Source organism: Saccopteryx bilineata, chromosome 1 (genome assembly GCF_036850765.1).
Source record: "Saccopteryx bilineata isolate mSacBil1 chromosome 1, mSacBil1_pri_phased_curated, whole genome shotgun sequence".
Lineage (NCBI taxonomy): Eukaryota > Metazoa > Chordata > Mammalia > Chiroptera > Emballonuridae > Saccopteryx > Saccopteryx bilineata.
Genome location: NC_089490.1, coordinates 336,637,970 through 336,659,300, shown reverse-complemented (window position 1 = coordinate 336,659,300; position 21,331 = coordinate 336,637,970). Strand labels below are relative to the sequence as shown.

The following is a 21,331-nucleotide window of genomic DNA, read 5'->3' as shown; positions in this document are numbered from 1 at the left end:
ACAGTTTTAAGAAGGTTTCAGGCAAAATCATGGTTTGTATAGGGCATAAAGTCTATACTTAATGGAATTACAGTTCTCCAATATACTTTAGCCTCAAACCTTGATTTCACATCTAATCAGGCATAAAATCCCACCAATTCCAATCCCAAAATGTCTCTCTAGTCTGTGTGTCCCTCTTTGTCAACACTGCCACTGGCACGAGTGAGGCTCTCTCGAAACTGATTCCTAGCCTCTGATCTCACCTTCCCTCAATGCATTAGCCACACCAGCAGTCAGAGAACTCTTTCTAAAATGGTCTCTCCTCCTCTTAAATCTTTTTGTTCACTCTTCTTCATCAACAGCAGCCTAAAGCCTGTGTTCTTAGTGAAGCACAGAACTCCTTCATAAACTTGCTGTCCTGACAGCCGCTTGTCTCACTGTCTTCTTCCTGCAGAACTTGGTGACTTTCCTTCATTTTTGTCTGCTGACTCCATTTATTCTAAAACACTCCTAAACACTGCTGCCTCTGGGAATCCTTCTGAATTTCACAGACTGAGTTAACGACCACCCCCCACTGTTCCCACAGCGCCTGCCACATACCTCTTATTCCAGCGTTTCTCACTTCACCCTGTATGTTCTGGATCCTTGCTTGGCTGGAGCTACCACTGCTATAACCCAGCATAGCATTTCTGATGTCCTGGTTTTAATGAATCATGAAAGACTTAACATCAATCCCTGAACACATCTGACAGCTCTGGGGCAAGGAGCCATCTCTACCATACTTTTGGTAGTGGCCTTTGTCATGAAGGCAACACCCTCGGCTTAAGCCTGAATCACAGACTCCTCCTCCAAGAAACAGATCCAGTTTTTGGGAGCCTACTTCCTCCACTTTAACTAACTTAAAATTGAACTACAGGGGACTTTAAGAGCCTGTTTACCACAGTGATGGCAAAGTAGGCTGATAGAACACTGTTGCCCTCATTTTTGTCCTTTCTTTCTACAGCGCAGGAATACTCATTGTAACTCTTAGGTAGGCAGCTTCCAGGGTTCTCTACCATGAAGATCTCCGAATAAATTATTTTAGACAATTCTGGATTAGAAACAGTTCCACCCAAGAAATAGGTGTGTGTTTGTAAAACATATCTTGTTGATCAACTGCTTAGCAGGCAAAGTTAGAAGGCTGAGCTGCTCCTGATGCTATGCCCTGTCCTCATTCACTCAATGCCATAAAGGGTAGTGTTAAAAGTTATTCTGTAAATGACACTGAATACAAAGTCTAATGCTGGGTAATTCTCAGTCAGATCCAAAGCCAGAAAGGAAAAGATGGTGTATTTAAGCAGAAGTTTCATATGCCACTTAAGGGACAATTAATGAATCAACAACAAAGGTAGGTACAGTTTTCCGAAAACATTTAACATATGTCAAATAATATGGTACAGCCTAGGCCTTCCCGAAAAAGAAACACCTGAAGCCTCCACAGGTTAATCATGCCTAATCATATAGAAATTACTCTTCCTCAGCCTCCAAGGCTGGACACTGACATCCTGGGGCCTAGGGACAACTTATATTTAGAAAGGTTTGCCAAAATGGACTATAAATCACATCACTTTGCATTAAGTCCTCCCAACCAGCCCATCTGGTCTTCACTATCATCTATCTGTGAACTGAAAAATACTGGATCAACCCAGCAGTAGTCAATTCGTTGCTACTTCCAGGCATTTTGACTCCATTCTGGACAAAGTAGAATCAGCAGACTTTATCCACCTTAATAATTAATGTTTTAGGGTGAAGCTGAGTTGCCCATTTCTATACTGGTTTATTTAGTGCTAAATAAATGCATGACCATTTAACTATATCTTCATTTATGGAGAGTATGATCCTTTATACATCATAAAGCTAGACCAGAAACCATGAAATTTGTATCAGAAAATTAAATTGCTTTATAGAACCAAAAACAAAACAAAACAAATATTTTTAATTGTAGAAACAATACAAATTAGTTGTGGAAAAGACTTTTTAAAAAGAAAAAAATATTAGAACAAAATAGATATTACTACCCTGGGTTAAACATTGCATGTATTTTGGTCATTTCCTTCTATGAACATTTTTAAAATAAAGCTGAGTCACACTGCACAAAAAGTTTACACTTTACTCTTATTTGCTATGATTGCACGTACTATCCTATGTTGTATTTGCTATGATTGCACGTACTATCCTATGTTGTATTTGCTATGGTTGCACGTACTATCCATGTCAAGAGCATTTTAATGATAGCAAATTAGTTAACTATTTTTCCATTGTTGAAAATTTATAATATTTAAAATGTTAACATTGGGAAAAAATAAATAAAGTGTTAAGATAGGCTATTTAAACAATGATGTATATGATATTCCCAGATAACTTAAACACTTAAATAATAGACAACATTATACATAGACTTGGGGTTATGAGTTCATTCTCTGGAGTTCGCATACTCACTGGCTTCCCACTGTGGTTCTGTCTTGTCCGAGTGCCCTTTTAAGTTATGTAATTGCCCCTGGCTCGGTGTTTTATTCATTACTGTGAATGTGAGTTGTGCCCCTGATCTGCTTTTCACTAAATTGGCATCTTTAAAGTGCTTAGCTTGGAATTTGCCACACAACAGTCAATTATATTAGCTATTTATTAAAAATTATTGGTGTTATATGATTCCAGAAGGCAGGTACGGAAAGCTCTTTTCTGGAAAAGAGCCCAGTTAAGGGCTGGTGAAGTTACTGTTCAATGGAAACATACAACCTCTAGGTTGTAGGGAGCTGAAGGGTAATCTTGTATAACATACCTCCCCTCACTCCAACCACATGCCAGATGACCTTTGTCTATTCTTGACTGCCTCCCACATTGGGGAACTTTTTACTATAAAGACAGCTCTCATACCTAGAAAATCCATTTTCTATTGAACCAAAATATGTCTCTCTGTAACTTCAACACAATAATAAACTCTGAAATTACCCCAAACAAGCTTTATCATTGAGTTTTCAATACAGTGAAACAATGGGGATCACAGCCTCTAACTCAGTAGTAGTCAACCTGGTCCCTACCACCCACTAGTGGGTGTTCCAGCTTTCATGGTGGGTGGTAGCAGAGCAACCAAAGTATAAATAAAAAGATAGATTTAACTATGGCAAGTTTTTTTATGAAGATTTATTCTGCCAAACTTAGTGAAAATCCGACATAAAGTACTTGGTAAGTAAATATTATTATATGCTTTAACTTGTTGTAACTCTGCTTTATAAATTTTATAAAATAAAGTTACTTCCCTACTTTATAAATCACCATTACTGTGGAGTCGGTGGGCGGTTAGAAAATTTTACTACTAACAGAGATACAAAAGTGGGCAGTAGGTATAAAAAGGTTGACTACCCCTGCTCTAACTGATACATTTTGGAGTTTAAAAGAGTGGTGAGAGCCCAGAGGCAGTAAAACCAAGATTGTATTACTTAGACTTAGTGAGAAATTGAGAAGATTTATGTATTCATTATTATGTGTGCTTTCCTGCAAATTGAGTAATCTAAAATAAAAGGAAAGTTTAATGAACTTTCTCAGGGAAAAAAAAATGTCTAAAGCTAGAATTCTAAAAGGCTTCGTTAGAGTTCAGATGAAAACTCTTCTACAGTTTCATGTTTCACCTGGGAGCAGAATGAGGAAGTGGCAGCCTCAGGACAAGTTTTGGCTGGGTTTGTAAGACATCTGCTTCTCCATGACTAAAACACTTTCTGCTCAGAAGTGAATGTTTAGAAGTTTTTAGAAATTGACATCAAATGGCAACCTTGGTAAACAAGGGGCAATATAAGTCACTAAAGCTACACAATGCAACTTAAAACAATTCATCATCTCTCAATACTACGATCATGTCTCCATAGATTCATGTCAGCCATCCAGCACGCTTGATGGCCAAATCATTGGAAAAGCAAGGTTTTTGCATAAAGTTTACCTAGCTGGATTTTCTATTATTTTTTTATTTGCAATCTCTAGTGAGAAGCTGGCAAGTAGCTGGTACTCAGTAAGTGCTCAGTAGGCACACTGAGTAAAATCCACCCCTAGGGGTCAGAGATAAAGGCATAGTCTCTCCAACTGCTGGTTACCCTGAAGATCACTGAAGCACTGAAGGACTGCCACCCAATCTGCTGGCTTCTTCCTCCCACACAGCCATCACCTCTTCCTCCCAGTTCCTGGCATCTTTTCTTATGACCCATGGCTTCCAATCCATTCATCCAAGGAGCTTCCAAGTGTGTGCTTGTTTGTTTTTAAAGAAGGAAATATCTCTCGCCTGACCTGTGGTGGTGCGGTGGATAAAACGTTGACCTGGCACACTGAGGTTGCCAGTTTGAAACCCTGGGCTTGCCTGGCCAGTGCACATAAGGAAAGCAACTACTATGAGTTGATGCTTCCTGCTTCTCCCCCATCTTTCTCTCTCTATCTCTCTTTCCTCTATCAAAAAAACCCACACCAATAAATAAAATTTTTTTTAAAAAAAATGGAAGGAAAGATCTCACTTTAGGTCTCTAAGACAGAAAAAGTAGCTCCTATTATGCTATCTGTGGAGGTCATAGTGAATTGATATCTGGGCAACATTAAAAAAATTTTTTTTTACTTTTCAATTAGAGTTGACATACAATATTATAGTATTTCAGGTGTATTACAAAGTGATTAGATATTATGTAACTTACAAAGCGATCAGCCTGCTAAATCTGGAAATCTGGGCAACATTTTTAAAGGGTAATGTTTTTCAAATTATATATCACATTAGAGGCTTGAAACATCAATTTACTTATGTGTGCTGTTTTGTATGCATATTTATATAGTTAGGTATATTTTTCACACACACACATACACACACATGCAGAACATCCCACAACATGCACAGAATTTGGCGTGCCAGCCCCTACTCACCTGCCTGTCCTGGCACTGCTGCCTGGGGCTCAAACTGCACTGATCTAAGGGGCAGCTGTGCATGTGTGTCCTGGGTTTTAAAGCAAACATATTTCTTATTATGAGCTATTCAAAAAAAAGTTTGATGTCAACATTGGGCAATTAAACAGAGTTAGGAAGAGAAGGCGAGGGCATCACAATCATGCCATGCAAATACTTCCTTTGGCACTTTTAGGTAAATCACTTGTAATTTCATAAGTATTTGTTTCAAATACTAAGAGATGCTGACTACTAACTACTGAGTGAATTAAGGATTATTAATTTGGTCCTCACATTAGTGGGTTCTCAGAGATAGTAAGAACTTTAATTTGGTATTCTCCCAGGGAACATGGCTGCCATGTGACACTGACTGTCACACAGCTTCTGTCGTGCAGGCAGAGAGGTGGAAATCCCTAAATTGGAGGGCAGGATGCTTTGAAAAAGACATGGTTTCCAAAACATCAAATGTTTTCTTCAGTTGGTCAAGATTATAACTTACTTATTGCCTGACCTGTGGTGGCGCAGTGGATAAAGCGTCGACCTGGAAATGCTGAGGTCGCCGGTTCAAAACCCTGGGCTTGCCTGGTCAAGGCACATATGGGAGTTGATGCTTCCTGCCCCTCCCCCTGTTCTCTCTCTATCTCTCCCTCTCTCTCTCTCTAATAAAAATGAATAAATAAAATTAAAAAAAAAAAAGACTATAACTTACCACTATTTTTGGTTTTAATTGTAAATTTAGTTTAGGTTTACTATATCCCTTATATTTGTTATGAATACATTTATTAACTCTTAATGATATATAATTTGCATTACCTATATTTTGGCCTAACATTTTTCAATATTAGGCTTTAAGACATGTGTACACTTAAAGATAAATCATCCTGCAATAGGAATAAATATATCCCTATTGCTAAAGCACCTGCAGGTATAATCCTCCTGACAACCACCATTTGCTTTTACAGTCACGTTCTTCATTAACAGCAGGTTTGTTTACCACTGAAAATGAGAGGAGTTATTGGTGTAAGTGAGACATGGGGTGTTTTACCCTAAGTGGACCAAATTCTAAAAGGTTTGAAATCCACTCATTTTATAGATAAAAAGACTCAGGTCCAAGGAGATGAGCTGACCAATCAAGACCAGCTAAGGTGCTTGGACAAGAACTTAGGTCTCCAGTTGCTCTCTCTCTGCCCTCAACTCACTCCAACACTTTCAGCACCTCAGAACACAGAACCTGACCTAGGCAGAGGCCTCAGTGCTCTGTGCTTAGTCACTTGTATTACTTACTATTCGTTTGAACAGTGTAACTATGGATTTGTTAGGTCAAAACTGTCAAATATTAGTACTTCTATATGGTTCAAACTAACTGTATTATTTTAATGAATGCTGCCAGTCTGAGATCTTAATCTTCTTTTTAATTTATTAATTAATTTCTTGATTGATTTTAGAGAGAAATGGAGGGAAAGTGAGAAAGAGAGAGAAACATGGATTTGTTGTTCCACTTATTTATGCATTCATTGGTTGATTCTTGTATGTGTCCTGACCAGAATTGAACTCACAACTTTGGCATATTGGGATGATGCTCTAACTAATTGAGCTCAGGGGTGAGATCTTAATTTACACATGAGGATCAGCATAGGATATTTGTTTAGAACATAGACTTGTCCAAAATTGCCTCAGTTCAAGTCTCAGCACTTACTCTGCCTGACCATGTTCCCTTAGATTTTCTGTTTCTCAGTATTCTGAAAGGGAAACAAAATATTATTATATAAGTGTTTGTTTATTATTATTATTATTTGTGACAAAGACAAACAAATAGGGACAGACAGGAAGAAAGAGAGAGATAAGAAGCATCAATTATTTATTGAGGCACCTTAGTTGTTCATTGATTACTTTCTCATATGTGCCTTGACTAGGGGGCTACAGCAGAGCGAGTGACCCCTTGCTCAAGCCAGCAACCTTTGGGCTCAAGCCATCAATCATGGGGTCATGTCTATGATCCCATGTTCAAGCCAGTGACCCCACACTTAAGCTCATGAGCCCACACTCAAGCCATATGAACCCGTGCTCAAATTGGCAACTTTGAGGTTTCGAACCTGGGTCCTCTGCAGCGCAGTCCAATGCTCTATCCACTGTGCCACTGCCTGGTCAGGCTGTTTATTATTATTATTATTAAAACTCGACTTACTTACTAATTAGCCAGATAGCCTGACCAAATTAGGGCAACTTTACATACTTGTACTGAAATGCATTTTCAGGCACAAAAATCTTTTATAGAGATAGAGATTTTCAACCTCTTTCCTTGGCAAGATTGGTTATTTATTTGTTTGACTGGTATATGGCATTTGAGTTGCCAGTGATCCTTTCAGAAGTCCTATTTCTTTCTGCAGACAACATAGGTTAATAAATAAAACAGAGGACGAGCTGTCCTAGCAACACAAGTCCACTGTGTGTGTGATTTGTTGATCTGTTTTTATTTCATCTATTTTTGAAAATATGGTTGTTCTCTAAAGTGCCTATTTATTCTCCAGGCAGTTAAACTAACATTCTGCTGTAAAAAAACTAAAAAAGAAGAAGAAAGCATCTGAACTTAAAGAATGCTTTCTTTTAGCTCATGATGTAGAGAGAAGACAACAATTAAAAGGTAAATCAGAGTGTAGCAAAGTGATTCCAATGTGACCTGATGCTGGTTAATCACTCTTCTATAGATGACATTTAATTTACTGAGCATCTGTGCATGACAGAATTTGGGTCACTGTGGGTAGCATAATTCCAAGATATCTACATAACTCAAAAAGCCAAATAGTCCATCTACAAATATCACTTTATTAGGTGAAATAAAATACATGTATGAAATCTCAGTTTGCCATTAAATGATGAGCCACACTATAGGGCCCCCCAAAACCACACCTGCTTGGATGCAAGTAAATAAACAGATGAGGTTGTGGACACTGCACCTCTTCATCAGTTCACTTGGAACAAGGAGATTTAGAGGAAAGAACCTACAGTGATGTTGGGAACAATTCTTTACCTCCCAGATTTTAGGGGTGGAGATAGAATAAACATATGACTCCTTTTAGCAAATAAATTATTCATAGATTAATTTCTACTATACTCCTACAATTTCCTACTGAAGATACAAATTCTCATGAAGAAAAAGTAAATGTAGCAGAAGAAAATTATGTAATTCAACAACAACAAAAGATGAGAGAGTTCATTGGGAAAGGAAATATTGATTGGTCTTTTTTATGACAGAGACAGAGAGAGTCAGAGAGAGGGACTGATAGGGACAGACAGACAGAAAGGGAGAGAGAGGAGAAGCATCAATTCTTTGTTGTAGCACCTTAGTTGGTCATTGATTGCTTTCTCATATGTGCCTTGATAGTGACGGGGACTACAGCAGAGTGAATGACCCCTTGCTCAAGTCAGCAACCTTGGGCTTCAAGCCAGCAACCTTTTGGCTCAAGACAGCAACCAAGGGGTCATGTCTATGATCCCAGGCTCAAGCCAGTGACCCCATGCTCAAGCTGGTGAGCCTGCACTCAAGCAGACAAACTCAGGGTTTCAAATCTGGGTCCCCGCATTCCAGTCTGATGCTCTATTCACTGTGACACCGCCTGGTCAGGCTGATTAGTCATGTTTTGATTAATGGCATATGTTTTCCTCCTCTCTTGGATCAATGCTTTTATCCCCCTTTCTCTTGAATCTAAAAGATGTATTTTTAAGATACATTTCAAGTACCAATATATTCAGGGACATAGAATTTCAAAGCACATTGTGTTAAGGAACATCGAATGAAAAAAAGATAGAAATATATAGAACTATATGCTTGGTCTATTGTTAACTGTAGATAATTATTAAATGAACAATTAATAAAACAATACATTGATTATGATTAGGAATAAAAGATTCTTCTACTCAGCATTGTTTTGACTTTGGAGTTTCAAGTAATTTTTTGACCATTCACTTGACACTCAATATTTTACTTAGTATTTTCTTCTCATTCTAGGTCTGTGATGGCAAACCTTTTTATATATAAAAACTGCCCACTTTTGCAGTGCTGGTCAACCTGGTCCCTCCCTCCCGCCCACTAGTGGGTGGTCCAGCTTTCATGGTGGGTGGTAGTGGAGCAACCAAATGGCGCCAGGATTGGCCCACCATGAAAGCTGGACTGTCCACTAGTGAGCGGGAGGGACCAGGTTGACCAGCACTGCAAAAGTGAGCGGTTTTTATAAAAACGTTTGTCATCTCGGTTCTAGGTGTTGGTTGTACATGATCACATGATGTTCATGTCATCTCAATTTGGAAAATTACTAGTTGCCTTTAATTTATTCTTGGTTCTCTGGGTCCCTGGAGTTTTCTCCTTGCCTATTCCACTTAATCTGTCAAATTTCTCAGCTATAAAAATAGGACAATAATGTCTGCTCTGTTTACATTACAATGTTGCAAAGATGATTAAACCAGTTTGTGAAATGAATTGGGAAATACAGTAAAGGCTGTAAGCACACAAACACTACAAGTTGCCAGTAGATTACCACAGTAAAGAGCAGAGGCTCTGGAAGCAGCCTGCTTGGATCTGAATCCCACCTCTTCCAGTCACTAGTGTGATCCCTCGGGCAAGATACTTAACCTCTTCATCTCTCAGTTTTCTCATATGAAAAAAAATAGTAATTGTGCTGACCTGTATTCGTTGGTTTGGGCTGCGATACAAAATACCACAGACTGGGTGGCTTAACCAACAGAATTTTTATTTTCTCATTGATCTGAAGACTAGAAGTTCAAGATCAGGGTGCCAGGAATGTCAAGTTCTGACAAGATCTCTCTTTCTGGCTTTCAGATAGACACTTTCTCCCTGTGTGCTCCTGTGACTTTTCCTCAGTGTGTATGTATGGAAAGAGTTCTCTGGTGTCTCACTTGCTATAGGCTCTCATCCCATCATAAGGACCCCATCCACACGACCTCATCTATATATCTCGTTAGCTCCCAAAGGCCCCACTTCCAAATACTATCACATTGGGCATTAGAGTTTTAAAATATGGATTTTAGGGGAGGGACACAATTCAGTCCTTAGCATGACCTTATAGGATTTTTTGTTTGTTTTTTTGTTTTTGTCTTTGTTTTTTTTTATAATTTTATTTTTTTTTATAATTTTATTTTTTTTATAATTTTATTTTTTTAATGGGGCGACATCAATAAATCAGGTTACATATATTCAAAGATCAACAAGTCCAGGTTATCTTGTCTTTCAATTATGTTGCATACCCATCACCCAAAGTCAGATTGTCCTCTGTCACCTTCTATCTAGTTTTCTTTGTGCCCCTCCTCCTCCCCCTTTCCCTCTCCCTTTCCCCCCTCCCCCCGTAACCACCACACTCTTATCAATGTCTCTTAGTTTCACTTTTATGTCCCACCTACATATGGAATAATGCAGTTCCTGTTTTTTTCTGATTTACTTATTTCACTTCATATAATGTTATCAAGATTCCACCATTTTGCTGTAAATGATCTGATGTCATCATTTCTTATGGCTGAGTAGTATTCCATAGTGTATATGTGCCACATCTTCTTTATCCAGTCATCTATTGACGGGCTTTTTGGTTGTTTCCATGTCCTGGCCACTGTGAACAATACTGCAATGAACATGGGGCTGCATGTGTCTTTACGTATCAATGTTTCTGAGTTTTTGGGGTATATACCCAGTAGAGGGATTACTGGGTTATAAGGTAGTTCTATTTTCAGTTTTTTGAGGAACCACCATACTTTCTTCCATAATGGTTGTACCACTTTACATTCCCACCAACAGTGGATGAGGGTTCCTTTTTCTCCACAGCCTCTCCAACATTTGCTATTACTTGTCTTGTTAATAATAGCTAATCTAGCAGGTATGAGGTGGTATCTCATTGCAGTTTTGATTTGCATTTCTCTAATAACTAAAGAAGATGAGCATCTTTTCATATAGGATTTTTATAAAGATGTGTCTATTAATCTGTTTAAACACTTTAAATCTGTTTAAATCTGTTAGACACTTTAGACGGTGTCTAACACTTGGTGAGTTCTCAATAAATGCTTGCTGTTGTTATTTCTGGAGCCAAGTAAGTAAAGAGGGCAGCCATTCAGTTTGTAAAGCAGGTTGTTTACTAATACTATTTATAGAAAAACTCTAGAAACCAAATTCAGTGATTGTTAAGCTCTAGGTACTTTATATAAGGGCATTCTCAAATATCAACATAACTGATTAAAGGATGAGTCCAGGACCCTGAAGAGGTCTTTCATTCTCTTTAGCCCCCTGACTTGTCACACTTCTCCTTTGAGGACTCTAACTGACTCACCTCTGGGAAGCTTCTCCCCTTTCTGGAACATTCTGCTCCTTTTCCATCTTTGTTTTGTTTTCTGTGTTGATGACATGGGCAGAGGAGAGTAGGAGAAAAGGTAAAGCTAGTATCTTTAACCTCAACTCCTTAACCATGGAAGGCCAGGGTTATTGATAGCAGCTCTATTTTAAACAAAAACTATGGTCAGAGAAGCTTCTACAGCGGTACCTTGAAATACGAACAGACCAACATACAAATTTTTTAAGATATGAGCTGCGACTTGGTCCATATATTTGTTCGAGGTCCGTGCAAAATTCTGAGATACGAGTTGTGATTCGAGAAGCTGCCGCTAGTTGGCACATTGGCACACGGGTTCAGTATCAGCAGTGATATACAAGTTGACTAACCTACGAGCTCGGTTACAGAAAAATTAAATTCATATCTCAAGGTACCACTGTATTTGAAATGGTTACCTAGAGGTCATCTAGTCCAGTGGTTGGCAAACTCATTAGTCAACAGAGCCAAATATCAACAGTGACAACGATTGAAATTTCTTTTGAGAGTCAAATTTTTTAAACTTAAACTATATAGGTAGGTACATTCCTTATCGAGGTAGCGCCCGCACATGGTATTTTGTGGAAGAGCCACACTCAAGGGGCCAAAGAGCCGCATGTGGCTCACGAGCCACAGTTTGCCGACCAGGAATCTAGTCAATTTGCATCCAACAGAATGGTCTCCCCTAAAACAATCCTGTTTTCATACATAAGTTATGGTAACCTCACTACAATACAGGAGAGTTCTTTTATTTTATTTTTTAATTTTTTAAATCTTATTTAGTGAGAAGGACAGAGAGAGACATAGATAGTAAGGGAGAGAGATGAGAAGCATCAATTCTTTGTTGTGGCACTTCAGTTGCTCATTGATTGCTTTTGCATATGTGCCTTGACGGGGGAGAGGGGGATACAGCAAGCAAGTGATCCCTTGCTTAAGCCAGTGACCTTGAGTTCAAGCCAGAGACCTTGGGCATCAAGCCAGAAACCTTGGGGTTTCAAACGTGGGTCCTGTGCATCCCAGGCTGATGCTCTACTCACTGTGCCACCACCTGGTAAGGCAGTTTCTTTTATTTTTTAAACATTTTTTAAAAAAATATTGATTTTAGAGAGAGGGAGGAAAGGAGAGTGAGAGAGAGAAACATCAGTTTATTGTTCCACTTATGCATTCATTGGTTGATTCTTGCATGTGGCCTGACCAGGGATTAAACCCACAACCTTGGCATATTGGCACTATAGGCCAGGGCCATCTCCTTTTGTTTTTGAGCAGTTCCATTGATGAAAACATTCTTTTTTAGTTGAAATCTGTTTTTCTATAATGTCTACCCACTGGTCTTAATTATATCTTATGTATTATAGTATTGGACACATAGTAGGTCTCCAAAAAGATGAGTTGAGCTGAACTGGCTCTTGAGGTGCTCTTCTAGACTTCCAATGATGCTGTCCTGTAAAAGAAACTCCTTACTTCCATGTCTGTCCCACTTAGCTCCATCCTTTCTGCTCACAGCTCCATATTCAGGGCTCAGAGGGCCATAGAAAAGGGAATAAGAGGGACATTGAAAAGCTAACAAAAAAGTGTTAGTGATGATACTAATTCTCTCCCTCCAAACCCTTCTGTGAGAAAAAATGGTTCACAGCAAGTTCAGACTCCACAGGGTCTATGATTTCCAGAGGGTTTAAACATACACCATCACAAATTATATACTCCTGCTCTTCAACCCCAGCTGACTACCATTACAATGTTTAAAAAACACACATTAGCAAACTACTTACTGTCCACATGAATGCTGCCTGGAGATGATGTGATATGCAGTACTTTTTTTTTTCTTCTAGTTGTTACATGTGAAAACAGGTTTCTTTCTGGAATTTGCTATTCAAAAGCACACATTAGTGACATGTGGGCCAATGGCATTATTTATTGTCCACATGAAATCTACCTATCTGGGACACTCTAGCTGGGTTGGCGTTGTTTTCCTAAATGCATCAAGCAGAAAAGCTCTAAAATAATTTAAATTTGGTCCCAAATTTTTCCTGCCTCAAAGCAGAGGAGATACAGTCAGACTGGAAAGTTGTTATCTGTACAAAGAGAGAGGAATTCTAAGTCATAAGCTGTCACTAAAGTTGCCTTCACTCTTGACATCCCTCTGAATTCTGCTATCCACAGAGGTTTTCCATCCACCCAAATGCCTGAGCATCATATCCCAATTACCAAGCCCTGGCAAGCCTACATCTTAAGGATTTCTCTAGCTGTACTCTCACCTTGGACCATAACAGTAACCTCCCTGCTTTATTCTGATCTATCCTCCTCATTGCTACCAGCGTGGACTCTCACTGCACAACTCCTACTCAAAATTCCTTAAAACTTACCCACTCCAAAGTGCTGGGGTCAGCACAGCTCAGGGGGTGCAAAAGATGGTGCACACATCAGGAAAAAAAATAGTACTTCTATTTATATCATGTTTCTCTTCAAAATCAGAAGTCAAGCCTTGCTAGATTTAATATGTGCATTGCTATGGCTGCTTTCCCTCAGTCCCCTGCCAGTGAAATGAATGTCTCTCTGTTTAAGGACTGGAGGAAACTTGAGTACAGAGAGGGAGTTTCACAAAGCTGAAGGGCAAGAATGTGACCCATTGGTTCTTGTGGGCCTAGTCAAGAGGATCTGAATTGTAGATTATTTACTGTATTTTGAAAAAAAAAAAAGCTGAAAATGTCTTTAGTTCTACACAGGGATTCACTGGTCATATTGTTCAAAGCATAATGCTTAAGCGGTGCTTAACCAAAATAATAAATTATGCGTTCTTATTTTTCAAAAGTATTCAATTTTGCTGATCTTTTCTGGGCATAAATTGTTATCAGCAATATGTCACATAGCAAATTACAGGGTTCAGAAAATGGCAGGAGCAGGAAGGACTTGCTGGCCTTCCCCTGAAGCAGGGATTCAAACCGTCCTGGGAGAAGCACCCACTCTGCCCTGGGAGGAGGAGCACCCTCATCTCTGAAGACATGGCTGCCCAAAGACATGTGAGCACACAAGCCTGGCTAGGTTTCACCCAACAGACTACACTTCACTAGCGCTCTCTGTCCTATCACCTTTCCACGTTTCGGCAGACCTAGTGCAGAATGCTCAGGTTAACACTCCTGCCAGTCTTCATGGCCTTCTGAAGGCTTTCACGCCACAACACAAAACCAAGACAACACAACCCTCATTTATGAAATACATTTGTATGTTTTTCTCTTGTTAATCTGTCTTCTGTTATAGGGCCCCAGCTGAAAACTTGGAAGGGTGTAAGAAAAGAGAGTTTTCCTTTCTTATACAGATAGTTAAGAAGAAAATGAAGCACATTCAGATGTATAGAAAAAAGTGAGTTTGAACCTTAAATCTAATCATTTTAAGTATATGGTAGATATAAAATTGAAAGGTAAAACAAGAAAGCTTGTATGATGTCAACATAGGCAAATATTTATAGAACAGGATGCAAATCACTAATCACAAAGAAAAAGATAGATAAATTTGATTATATTAAAACTAGAAATTTCCGTTTCTCAAAATATATCACTAAGAGAGTGAAGGGAAAACCATAGCAACAAATAACCAACAAAGAGCTGATTCAGAAAAAAAGTATTCCTACAAATTAGTAAGGAAAAAGAGATAATTCAATAGAAACAATCATGGAAACTTAAATAGTCAATAAATATATGAAGCGAGTTCAGCCTCAACCTCATTATTCTTTTCTAAAATTTACTTATTGATTTGAGAGAGAGAGAGAGAGAGAAGACAGACAGAAACATCAATCTGTTCCTGCATGTGCCTGGACTGGGAATTGACTCCGCAACCTTTATTCATCTGGATGATGCTCCAACCAACCACATCCTCAGGCCAGGGCTCATACTCATTAGTCTTTAGGGAAATGCAATTTAAACCAAAATGAGATTTTTCTGGGAAGATGAAGTAGACTGATTTTCCCTACTTCACTACAGTGTAGAATTCCACAGCTTCCCTACTGCCTTGTATATTCCAGACTAGGTACTAGAGAAGGCAGCAACTCAGGAATGCCAACAAGAGCTAGAAAAATAATCAACCAAATAAACAAACAAAAAACCTTCAAAGCCTGCATTAGCTCACCAAGAACCAGAAAATGATCAGTCTAGCAAAACAGAACTTTTAGACAATAACAGCTTTATTCTAGCCAAATACCACCACAGTAACCTGCAACCCCATTACCACCATCAGCAGTAAAGGCTGTATGGGGAGCCAGGATTTTCACTCCCACCAGGGGTTTAAGTGGTGACCATGGAGACCATGGGATCAGTGGAGACCATGTGGGTAGACTGGACTTTCCCCTCCTCCAGGCAGTAGTAAAGTGCCCTATGCCTCCCTTTGAACCCCTAGAAGGGGTTCTGAGCTCCCATTCTTATCCAGTAGCAACAAGGAGCCCTTCACTCACCCCTATCTTATGGGTGAGTGTAGAACTTTGATTCTACCTTATCTTGGAAATAATAAGGTCTTCCCTCACCTATTAGATAGAGCAGGGTCAGAGGAGACTTCCTGAAACACAAGATTTAGATAGAACCCAGAGTCTTATAATATTCCAAATGTCCAGGTTTTAGTAGAAAATCATCTATCTTACCAAAAACCAGGAAGATCTTAAACTGAATGAGAAAAAAACAATCAACAGATTCTAATGGATGATACAAATGTTGGAGTTTTCTGACAAGGATTTAAAGTAGCCACTGACCTTCACTGAGCTTCATTGTTTCATTGAGCAACTACAAATATGCTTGAAACAAACAAAACAAAAACAAAAAAGAAAATCTCAGCAGAGAAACAAAAGATAGAAAAACTAAATGGAAATTTTAGAACTAAAAATAAATGACTGAAATAAAAAAAATAACGCTCAATGGTTGAGCTCAACAGCATAATGAAGAGACGGGTAACTTGAAAATAAAACAATAGAAACTCATATTAAGTTGTATACATGAACTATCTATAGGTTTTTGTGTGCCAATCATACCCCAATAAAGTGGTAAAACAACAGAAACTAATGTGAACAAAAGAGATGAACTACACTGGAAGAAATAAAGAAACAGAGCCTCAGGGACACACAGGCTATAACAAAAGATCTAACTAACATGCGTGGCATCTGAGTGCCAGAAGAAGAGAAGGAGGGGGGTGGGAAACTCCGGTGGCCCGCCCCCTACAAGAATGGCTCAGAGGGATCTCAAAATAGGAGGAATTGATAAAAAAACAAAAACAAAAAACCCTTGAATATGGTAAGAGCAAAATCATGGGTAAATACAAAAGACTTGCCTTCTGATGAGTTTTCTAAATTATTTTGTCATTTGAAGAAAAATTATACAACAGTTTAATGTAATTCTTAATGTTGGTAGAGGAAATAATTAAAATAATTATATTATAAATGGGAAGGGTAAAGGGACATAAAGGAATATAAAGTTTCTACACTTCTCTAACTAGTATAATGTTGACACTGCCAGTCTTTGGTAAGATATAGATATATCAAATGTAATACCTAGAGCAAATAACAAAAAGCTACAAAGCTATACCTTGAAATACACTAAGATAGATCAAAATGGAATTTAAAAAGTTGCTCTAGTAACAAAAGGCAGGAGCAAGTAAATGGAGAAATGAGAGAGAAAAGGCACAAAACAGCCCTGGCTGGTTAGTGTGTTGTCACAAAACACCAAGGCTGAGGATTCAGCTCAATGCCAGGTCAGGGCACATCTGGAAAGTGACCAGTGAATGCACAGCTAAGTGGAACAACACATAAATGCTTTCCACCACCCCTTCCTCGCTCTGTCTCTCTAAAATCAATCAATAAAATAAAAAATAATATTTTTCAAACAGCACAAAACAGAAAACAAAACAAACAACAAAATAAAATGTGATTCAAATAAAGAAGCAGCAGAAGATTCCAGGATGGTGACGGAGTAGGCGGACGTTCCAACTGCCACCTCCCAGGACCAAATTGGATTACAACTTAATTTAAGAACAATCATCTTGAAAAACCAATTTTGAACTAAAGGAAGAGAAGTCTATAACCAAGGATCACAGAAGAAGCCGCATCGAGACTGGTAGGAATGGCGGAGACGTGGAAAGGGCTGCCCCACTCCCAGGAGTGGTGGAGGGTTCAGAGGAACTCTCACTGCGGAGAGGCTCATCCTGAGAGGGGAGGGTGCTAAGCTCCATGCTTGGTGCCCCAGCACCTAGAAGAGGCATCCGCACAGCATTTGGCAGTGAAAAGACCCGAGGTTTCTGTCTGTGAGAGCAGGAGTTCTAGGAGATGCAGGCTCTGTCTTAAAGGACCAGCACAGAAAAATCTCATTACCCGGAGCTCCAGCAGAGGGAGGGCTGAGAGGACGAGTGTTGCAGGAGGAGAATGTGAAGTTGGAGGCCCAGGGGTATAGCCACTGGAACCCCTCTGCTGAGTCATTCTCCAACACTGCAGGTGCCATCTTTCTTGGGTGGACCAGTCCCCTCCCTGCGGCATCAGCCTAGGGAAAAGCAACTGCCCCTCCCTTGGGAGTCTTTACTGCCCTACCCCATGGAGACTGGGCCATTATGAGAAGCAAGCCAGGAAGCAGGGGGGCCCATCAGTGACCCAGTTTTCTGGTGTTAAGGCTGGAGCTTTCCCTGCATGCTCCTGACTCTAAGGCTGGTGCTTTCCCCTCATGGTAGACTCAATAGAAATGGTCCAGAGTGCAGGCAGACCACATCCCTGTGTGTCAGAGGCCACACCTACCATACTTCTAGGCCACAACCTACTGAAGTCTGTGAAAAAAATCTGGACAGACTGATGCCTTGAGCCAAGCCACACCCACCACCCTTCCTAATTCCTGCATTACTGCAGGCTCCACCAGAAGTTTTATTTCAGTGGCCAAGCACAACAAGCAGACAGAGGCTATAGGAGGTGGGGCTCAGGGAACCTCAGCCCTTTGTGGAACTTACCCCAGGCCCAGTGTTGGGTAAAAGCCAGCCTAGGAGTGCAGCTTGGTATTTCCATGTGCACCTGGACCAAACAGAGGCAGCTACAAACTCTGCATTGCTTGTAGCTCCAAGAAAGTTGCTGAGGGCCAGTCATGGGCAGTGTCCCCCACTGGTCTGCACTGGGTTCCCTCCAGGGAGGCCCAGGGTCAGCACATCCAGTGGCCAGCTGCTGAGGGCATTGGTTCAGGACCTAACAACCCTTATTTGTACTATGTCCTAAGGAAGAGCGCCTCACACAGGGCCCAGCTGAGGCAAGTTACACTTTCTCTGATCAGCACTGGCACAGTGGTTCAGGTGCATTGGACAGGGTGGAGATTCATAGTCAGCTAGCCTGGGTGCTAGATATCCTATCCCACTGGGCTAGGTTCCACAAGGGTAAGAGAGAGAGGCTTGGACCATGGACATTTAAAGTGAGGGTTCCCATGAACCTATTGTTAGGTCTGGCTGAGGAGCTTTCTGGGGAGGGGCACATTCAGCCCCAGGAGAGGACTCTCTCAGTCTTCCTCCCTGAGACCAGGGTCTCACCAGCTATAAGAACTGCTGTAGAGGGGACTGTCAGCCCCACTTGATCTGAACCTGCTGCTCACCTTGCTGGGGAGAAATAAAATTTGAGTATCCAGCAGTGGCTGAGGAATTAGGTTCTAGAGTGGGGGCTCCTTTCCCCATGCTGAGCTCCTGACCAAGAGACCTCTAAAGTAGGGGGTTCCCACTAACGTTGTATTCCCAACCTCAGCTGCCCTAACCCACCAACCTTGCAACCTGTATAGGAGTTGGTTGGGTGAGGCCAATCTGAGCCCACACTACAGTCTTACTACAGAAGACTCTATGGGAAGACCAGGCAGCTGCAAAAGGAGGAGGAGCAGCTGGAAAGTGAAGGCAAATCTTATAGAGCATGGGGCTTTTATGGAGCAGCTGTCATCTGTAAGTAGGAGGAAGTTGATCCTTATATGTACACATGTTGGTCCCTCTCACACTACCCAGGCACAGAAAATACAAACACAAACTGTGAACACAGCAGTAGCTCCAGACAGGTAGCCCACAGTGGGTTAAAAACAATGGCTGACACCAGCCCAAGAAGACCTAGAACCAACACAACCAGTAGTGGATGGTAGACAGCACCAAGACTAGACTCAGCCAGCTACAAAAGCAGCATGCCCAAAGGAGGAGTCCAGAAGGCACCAGACACCGTGGAAAATAAATATACTAACAGGACAGACACTGCGCAGTGTCTGATATACATGATCAAGGTTGACCCTTAGAGCTAGCCTGAGGGAAAACAGCACCCATGATTGGACCAATTACATTTAATACCTACATACATTAGGAGGGTAAATACTACCCTCAAGAAGCATTCCTAGAGCAAGGAAATCAGGTGACCTGGAGGTCATTACCACCGAGCCTATCTTCTTTATAAAGACACCACAACAAATTTGGTGTGAGCTACCTAACACACCAAAAAGCAGGCAGACAAAGAAATGAATAAATAAGAAAAATCCCCAGAAAAAGAACTAAATGAAATAGAAATAATGAAACTATCAGATGCAGAGTTTAAAATAACAATTTTTAGGGTGCTCAAGGATCTTAGAGCAACAATGTATGATCACAATGAAATAGCAAGCATCAAAAAGGACATTGAAATCATAAAAAAGAACTAGTCAGAAAAGACAAACACAATATCAGAAATGAAGACTACATTAGAAGGAACCAACAGCAGGCTGGATTAAGAAGAAGACTGAATCAGAGATTTAGAGGACAAGAGAAATGAAAGCATAGAAGCAGAACAGCAAAACAAAAAGAGGCTCAGAAAGACTGAGGAAACTCTAAGAGATCTCTGTGACAACATGAAAAGAAACAACGTCCACATCATAGGGGTTCCTGAGGAGAAGAGAACGAAAAAGGGATAGAGAACCTTTTTGAAAAAATCATAGCGGAAAAATTCTCTAAATTGATGAAAAAAAATTCACACAAGTTCAAAAAACACAGAGAGTCCCATTAAAGTGGGACCCAAGGAGGCCTACACCATGACACATCATAATTATCAATAAAATGCCAAAGTTAGACAAAGAAAGAATACTAAAAGCTGCAAGAAAAAAGTAGTTACTGTAATTACTTACAGAGGAGCACCCATAAGTATGATATCTGACTTCTCAACAGAAACACTTGAGGCCAGAGGGATTCATAAGAAATATTCAAAGTGATGCAAAACAAGAACTTACAACCAAAACTTCTTTATCCAGCAAGGCTATATTTAAAATTGAAGGAGAAATAAAAAGCTTCTCAGACAAAAAAAGACTCAAGGAATTCATTACAACCAAACCAGTACATCAAGAAATGTTAAAGGGCTTGCTATAAAAAAGAGCAAAGGAAAAAAAAATAGAAAGAGGACTGTAGATTTTAAAAATAAAATGGCAATATATAAGTATATATCAATAATAACCTTTAATTTAAATGAATTAAATGCTCCAGTCAAAAGACAAAGGATAGATAAGAAAACAGGACCTGTACATATGCTGTCTACAAGAGACACACCTTAAAACAAAAGATGCACATAGACTGAAAGTGAAGGAATAAAAAAAAGTGTTTCATGAAAATGAAAATTAAAAAGAAAAACTGTGGTAGCATTACTTATATCTGACAAAATAGCTTTAAAACAAAGGCTAGAGTAAGGGATAAAGAAGGTCACTATATAGTGATAAAAGGAGCAATCCAACAGGAGGATATAACCATTGTAAATATTTATATACCTAATACAGGAATACCTAAATATATAAAGCAGATTTTGATGGACATAAAGGGTGAGATTGACAGCAGTACTGTAATAGTAGGGGATTTTAATACTCCACTAACATCAATGGATAGATCCTCCAGAGAGAGTATTAACAGAGAAACAGTGGCCTTAAATGGCACACTAGCTCAACTGGATTTAATTGATATCTTTGGAACCTTTCACCTCAAAGCAGCAGAATATACATTTTTTTTCAAGTGCTCATGGTACATTCTCTAGGATGGCCCACATGTTAGGACACAAAACAAGTCTCAATAAA

The 21,331-nt window shown here is 39.7% G+C and overlaps 1 protein-coding gene across 16 annotated transcripts in view; it reads right to left on the bottom strand.

Annotated features, from left to right (window-relative positions):
- Nucleotides 1-21,331, bottom strand: part of DLG2 (discs large MAGUK scaffold protein 2) — a 2,196,962-nt gene that overhangs the window by 259,797 nt on the left and 1,915,834 nt on the right. For 2 of the 16 annotated variants that reach the window (XM_066249106.1, XM_066249127.1), the window contains exon 1: nucleotides 580-713. The exons of the other annotated variants lie outside the window; for them this stretch is intronic. In XM_066249106.1, the coding sequence (XP_066105203.1) occupies nucleotides 580-661 (82 nt within the window). In that variant the 5' untranslated portion in view covers nucleotides 662-713. Of the gene's footprint in view, nucleotides 1-579; nucleotides 714-21,331 lie in introns of those variants that run through there. 16 annotated transcript variants of the gene reach the window in all.